At 34.4% G+C, this 7,381-nt stretch overlaps 1 protein-coding gene across 1 annotated transcript in view; it reads left to right on the top strand.

Moving 5' to 3' along the window:
* The window catches only part of LOC107716032 (glucosamine-6-phosphate isomerase 2), a 9,627-nt gene extending 4,383 nt beyond the window's left edge, over positions 1–5,244 (top strand). Inside the window, exons 5-7 of the mRNA XM_016522345.1 lie at positions 1,484–1,668; positions 2,633–2,807; positions 3,857–5,244. Of these exons, the coding sequence (XP_016377831.1) occupies positions 1,484–1,668; positions 2,633–2,807; positions 3,857–3,921 (425 nt within the window). The 3' untranslated portion in view covers positions 3,922–5,244. The remainder of the gene's footprint in view (positions 1–1,483; positions 1,669–2,632; positions 2,808–3,856) is intronic.
* The last annotated feature ends 2,137 nt before the right edge of the window (positions 5,245–7,381 follow it).

Here is a 7,381-nt window from a genome sequence, read left to right as displayed (position 1 = left end):
ATTTGCATTTGAATGTTAGGTGTGCATCAGGGAGCGTCATCAGTGGCGCGCGAGATGCGGTGATGATGATGGAAGTGACGTTGTTGTATTTTAATGTTTTGTTAGTCTAGCCCATGGGACGCGCTGCTGCTGCGTTATTCATTCAAAATATTAGAGAAATATAGAACCTCAATGCGGAGTAGATCTTGATTAGGTTAAAACCGAAACCAAGCCATTCACACAGAACGAATATTCAGTGCAGTTTCTAGATGGACAAATATGACTGCTGCACTCGCGTCTCACACAAGAGATGTAGTCATGCAAAGTTAAAACAGTTTAAACTTTTAGAAAACACGTCACAAATTTGTGGAGGTTTATTCCTTTTCACTGCGTCTCATATGTTTTTAAAGGCAATCTGTGTGATGGGCGATTCGGCTCTTTGGATTAAGCAATGCATAAATACGTGATGCTGTTTTGTTCATAATTTGTTTATGCAATTTACGAAATTATATTTGATTTATATGAGTTAATTTAGACGTACAGTTATTTCCATGCGTGGACCGTTTAATGTGCTGCATTATTTTGCTCATTGCGCCCTCCTGTGGCCTCGGGAAACAAGCCAAAAGTTTAACCTATTTAATCTGCATATAAAACATTAGAAATTAGATATTTGTTTAATTTTTATTTTGTGTTTGACTGTTAAAACAAAAATATTTGTTGTTTGTCTCAATAAATTAAGTTAATTTAAAAATACAGTGGTTAAATGTAAAAAAAAATTTCTATTGCTCTTTGTTTTAAAAAAGGTTATAAAAATGTCAATAATTATCGATAACGAACGATATGAAACATTATATCGTTGATACATTTTTTAGCTATATCGCCCATCCCTAGTGATTGCACATTCAACTCCAAAATCAAAGGTCTGTTTGTTGGCCACTGAATTGATTCTTAAGTTTGCTGTAGCAATAATTGATTGAATTGTTGTCAGTTTTATTGTAGTATTATTTATATACTATTTATATCGAATTAGCATTTATTTTAATATTTTTAACTTTAAGTTTTACTAATTGTCTTTTTTATACATTTAAAAAAAAAAATCTATTTAGCTTTCATTTATTTTTATATCAGTTGTAGTTTAGATTTTGTAAATGTATGCATTTTTTATCTAATATTTATTTTATTTAACAATTACAAAACTGGTTTAAATTATATAGGCTTTACGCTGTTAGTTACATGACGACAACATACACAGTAGATAGGTAACTTTTGTGAATCTACTGGGGTAAATAAAATAAAAAAATCATAATTAATGAGTTATCAAAAGAAAATGAGCATTTTTACAGTGTTTTTATGATAAATAAGCACATTTCGACTGTAATGCCTGTTTTCAGTCATTTGCATTACTTACTTTCATACCCAACTACTATAATATTCAGAATCATTGCATATTTTCATCCATTAATCTGTTATTAATCTTTCTCCATTTTGTATCTTGGTTTTTTAGGCATTGGTCCAGATGGGCACATCGCCTTTAATGAGCCCGGCTCCAGTCTTGTGTCCAGGACCAGAGTGAAGACCCTGGCCAAAGACACCATAGTAGCCAATGCTCGTTTCTTTGGGAACAATCTTTCCAAAGTGCCCACCATGACTCTCACTGTTGGAGTAGGAACAGTGATGGATGCCAGAGAGGTAAATTAAAGAATACGGGAAATTCACATATTAAGGAGGAGACCATTCAGCTGAAAGAGAGAAACGTTATGTAGTATCATCTGGCATATAAACCATAAATGTCAGACTTAGAAATATGAATAAAGCACAGAACCGAAAACAAACTGATTGTCATATCAGCTGCAAAGTTTAAAGCATCTTAGAAGGAAATGATATTTTCAGTGATTAAAATGGGAATGTATTTGGCATCAATTTAACGTCACAATGCAAACATTTTACTTACCACATCAATATAAATTCTTAATACTTCAAAATGTAAGACTTTACATGAATCTCAGTGTGAACCTGAAGTGAGTGTTAGTGGTTGAAACTGAATGTATAATGGACACAACATCTTTTGTCCTTAATTTCAATAGCATCCTTTGTGATATCAGTGTCTTCCTTTTGTCCCAGTCAGACACACTTTTGTTTGGAGCATTTGTCATCTGCAATTGATAAATATAATTATCTTTTATATAGTAACAAATGTTCTCTTTGTTATAGCACTAAATTGAACAGGAGTCTGTGTCTCAATGTGAGACTGATTGTGCTGGAAATACAAACAAGTACATAAACATACCGGAATACTTTAACAGACAGGATGCTGGGTAAAATGTCCTTCGGGTCACTTGATTTTGTTGATGTGGATGCCAGACGTCATCTGATTATCGTCATCATCATATTATTATAACAGACAGTGTGCGTCTCCTTAAACATTTCCAAGTCGCATTGTACCCTGAAAAAAAAAAAAATTTAATTACAGTAATGAAACAATACAGTTTCTTTTGTTTTAGGACCTGAGAATTTATTGATTAGACATAGAAATGTTGGCATCTTACTCTAAAGTTAAACTAGTTTTTGACACATGTTTGCCTTCAGAACAACATGTGAAAGCCACCATTCTGAATGTGATCATTTATGACATCTTTTTGTCCTGGATTTGCAGGTCATGATTCTGATCACAGGGGCTCATAAGGCCTTTGCCCTGTATAAAGCCATCGAGGAAGGTGTGAACCACATGTGGACGGTGTCTGCCTTCCAGCAGCATCCACGAACTATTTTTGTTTGCGATGAAGATGCGACACTGGAACTCAGGGTCAAAACTGTGAAGTATTTTAAAGGTACGTGACTGAGCTCTCTGCTGCCTGAGGGGCAAATCTTTGACTCACGTAGACGAAAAGTTGCTCTTCTGTGGAAGCAGATTCTTTGAAGAACAAAGAACTGGTAAATTGACTAAATAGTTACTTATTAAAACAAGCGTTGAAAGGTAAGAAACATGTTCATTCAGGTTTACCAGTTTGCTCTTACAATTTAAAATTCTGTTTGAATTTGATTGACTTTTACTGTTGTGACTTCATGAAATTCTTTACATCCTCATGGCCTCAGGTTTCATATGCATACTACTGTTCTAAAGTTGTTGTTATTTTTTTTAAAGAAATTAATACTTGTATTCAGCAAGGATGCATTAAATTGATATTTACAATGTTACAAAAGATTGCTGTTATGCTCTTCTTTTGAACAATTGGTTTATCAAAAAATCTTGATCAGCATGTACAGTATTTCCACAAAAATATTAAGCAGCAATTGTTTTCAACATTGATAATAATAAAAAACATGCTTCTTGAGCATCAAATCAGCATATTAGAATGACTTCTAAAGGATCGTGTGACTCTGAAAATGTTTAAAAATTAAAAATTCAGCTTTGACATCACAGAAATAAATTACATTTTAAAATATATTCAAATAGAAAACAGTTATTTTAAATTGTAAAAATATTTTACAATATTGCTGCTTTTACTGTATTTTTCATCAAATCAATGCAGCCTTGGTGAACATATGAGATGTCTTTTAAAAACATTTAAAAATTTTACCAACCCCACAATTTTAGCCATCCTTTTTTCCTCTGAGGAACCCAATAGAGCAGCTGTTTGTTTGCTTTTCATCGTTTTTACTGATCTCATCTTGGTTTTACTGGTTGGCTCGTCTCAAGGTCAATTTCTGTCTAAAGACGGCAGGTTCAAGATCTAAACCCGTCTGGAATGTCCATCACAAGCGCTTTTCTCAGAAACACAATCTGTCCAGTCTTAAGGGCTTTGGTATCTCCTGGGGGTTTAATATCTTTGGCTGGGCTGGATTTCCTAAACATACTGATGTATCTTCTGTCCTGCAGGGCTGATGCACGTCCACAATCAGCTAGTTGAGCCGATGCTCAGCATGAAGGACTACATGGACTGAACACGCCAGACGGGACGTCTGGAAAAACGGCAGAAAAATTGGAATGACATCAGTGTGAATGAGTGGAAACTGGCCTCAGGGACCACAGCAGTTTTGAATGGTCATAAAGTGTAACAGGTAGATGTTGTACAAAACACCTCTGCCTTCCCATGGTGCCATGTTCACGCACTCCAACTGAATCTCTGTATTAGCCTTTATAATTCACTTTTAAACTACTTTAAGGCCAGTATTAACAGGGAAAGACAATGGTTTAGGGAAATTATACTAAGAAACACTCTTACTTTAACCCTTTCAGCTGATGTTTACTGTTTTAGATAACACTATCACACTCCTTCACATCACTAATGAAAGAAAACATCTGTTACAACCCATTCTGAGAAAGCGTATATATCAGTTTTTCTGTACTGTAGTTTAATCAGGAAATATTGAATGTCTGCATTTCAAGCCGAGCATCTGTTTTCACTGATGGTCAATTTTTTATTAACACACTATAACCCACAGCTACTTAAAGTTAGTTGACTTGAATGTGGATTTTTACTACGAGGCAACTTATTGAAAGTGTTTTTTTTTTTTTTTTTAGAATATTTTTGTTTAGATGTTACGTAAATACACTTTAAAGTCTCTTCCCTAAATTCTCCAAATTTAGGATCTCTCCCTATACATATGAAACCTCCAGGTTTTATGATACCCAATCATTTGTAGTGTCTTATATGCTGATAAACACAAGTTAACAGGAAGCTGATCTGTGATCAGAATTTCCTACTAAGTACATGTAATTTTTATACAATTTACATTTACATTTTCTTGCCTTTGAATGAATCCAGGTTACTTGCAGCATGTGAAACCGGTGGAAAATGCTGGAAAAGTGTATTTCATGTTTGCTTTATTCATATATTAAAAGGCTTTTATTGGCACATCTGAATAGAGAAGTGTGTGAATGTTTTTGAAGTTAACTAATTTCACACATGATGTGTAGTACCCATGTATTCTCTTTAGTTACCGTTCTTTGTGATAAACAGGCTGTTTAATTTCTTAAAACTACAGTATAAGGCACAAGTCTGACATTTTTCTTGTATTGTAAAACACACTTTTGTTTCATTGCTTTCTGAATAAGTCTCTGAGTTTTTGGTGTTTCTAATCCCTCCTGTACTGTACTTTAGTGAATGGTTTTGGAAGAAGAGTATACTTTTTTATGGTTTTACAAATTTGTTTGAAGATTATGTGAGCTGACTGTTAACAGATTTGCACGCCAAAAACCAAATCATCCTCTTGTGTCTTTCTGTACTTGCTCATGGATGGATAAATAAAAGAAAGTTTCATTTATTGTGCCTCAATAGTACACAATTTGTACAGACATAATGAATATTACAGAAAGATGTCCAAGTCGTATTTTGAGTACCACTTTGCACACACTCATTTCCATATTCAAAATTAATTATGAAGAAAACGATATAACCATATATTCCTGAGAAAAAGATTTGTCTCTTGTGTGTATGTTTGAATAAAATGACTGAAATTCAGAGGAGTCTGAAACTATGGTTTATGACGGGCTGGGAGCATTTTTACATATGTTGAACTCTTCAGTTCACTATCAAGCAATTCATATTGCTCACCCAGTAGACTTGATTCACAAATCTTACGTAACATCATACCTACCCTCCCAAAACTATCAAAAATTCTAACCACAATGGGGTACATTTTTATGTTCTCCCTATCTGTGGAGTATTTAAATAATCAAATATAAAAATAAAACACAGCATAGACTTCATTGTATGAATTAAATATAAACTGATTCCTATTAAACCTACAAAAGTTATTCAGTCAAGAGCACTGTGAATAACATGTATTCCTGTACTGCACAGATATATTTACATACTATGATATAAACAAGTTAGAAAACCATGATATATATGTAGCAATACCACCCAGCCCTATAAAGAAATAGAATTTGAAATGTAATGCATTCAAACTATTTTCTATATACTATAATACTATAATATTTTTAATTTAATAGGCTAAATGACTGTCCTAAAGCTTGAAACACACTTGAGTCAAAGTCATTAAATTTTGATTCACATTTTTTCAATATAAAACGGGGAAATTTGAATACTATGATATAAACAAGTTAGAAAACCATGATATATATGTAGCAATACCACCCAGCCCTATAAAGAAATAGAATTTGAAATGTAATGCATTCAAACTATTTTCTATATACTATAATACTATAATATTTTTAATTTAATAGGCTAAATGACTGTCCTAAAGCTTGAAACACACTTGGAGTCAAAGTCATTAAATTTTGATTCACATTTTTTCAATATAAAACGGGGAAATTTGATAGTAGTTTACAACAACTCTGGATATTTCTGTTGGTCGTTAAACATTTCTATAGTGAAACAGTTGTCAAATAACAGTTGTTACTTGGCTTCTGTGAACAGTAAAGCCCGCCTTTATTTGATTGACTGGCCAACTCAATCATTTGGACAATGGCGAATGCTGACAAACGTCACGGCCCCTGAGGCAGCTAGCTAGCCGTAAGCTGAACAAAATTTGTGCAACACCAAAGTACGGTTATTATTCAAACTCTTCTTCTTTTACTTTCTGGCCACCAATTGGAAAGGTGGTGTGCTTAATTGGAATCCCTGCAAACAAGCCTGCACTGGCCCTTTACGGGCTGGCCTTAGGGCCCCCAGCGAGCTGCCAGCGCAGGGCCCCTGAGAATTTGCTCATTGTCGAAATGTTGGCCCCTTAACGCTGGCCCTGCACGGGCAGCCCTCACTTAGCGCCCAGGAAGCCCTCACTATGCCCACACAGGGCCTGCACTATTAATCTACAACAATGCATCTGTTTCACTTTAAATACTTTCCAGCTACTATAACTTAAGTCTTTGGGAAAAAAACTGTTATTATATATCTGAAATGGATGCAGTCACCACATAACTAATGTCTGTACTGTCAAAAATGTACAGTAGTCAAAGGGATTTCAAATCAATTTATTAAATACAAAACAGAAAGCATTCAGTTCAGGTTAATATAGCTACATATAGCCAAAAATGTAAATACACAAAAGTACAAAAAAAACAAAGCAATGTAAGACTGTAGGATTTCGTCATGTGAAAGTTGATGTGTGCGAAAGTCTTATCTGTAGTGCATCCAAACACTGTCCATAGCTGAAGTTGACTGATAGCAAATGAATAATCCAACCTCTTGTAATGAAAACATACCACGGCTCTCAAACACCAGACTCTTCCTAACCGGGAACAGACAAAAATAGTCCAGACTATGGTCCCACGTCGAAAAGAACTTTAAATCGATATTCAAACGGGACCATGATGTGGTGACCTCACCAATAAAGAGTCCTTCTAAAATGCATACAAATACACAGTCTTAAACTCTTAGCATCAATCCAAACATAGGCCATACATACATGTAACATCTCTGCAAAAACATCAGCAATG

The sequence above is a fragment of the Sinocyclocheilus rhinocerous genome, unplaced genomic scaffold (genome assembly GCF_001515625.1).
Source record: "Sinocyclocheilus rhinocerous isolate Xijiao unplaced genomic scaffold, SAMN03320098_v1.1 scaffold720, whole genome shotgun sequence".
NCBI classification, from domain to species: domain Eukaryota; kingdom Metazoa; phylum Chordata; class Actinopteri; order Cypriniformes; family Cyprinidae; genus Sinocyclocheilus; species Sinocyclocheilus rhinocerous.
Note: the sequence above shows the minus strand (reverse complement) of the source record. Positions and strands in the feature narration are given on the sequence as shown.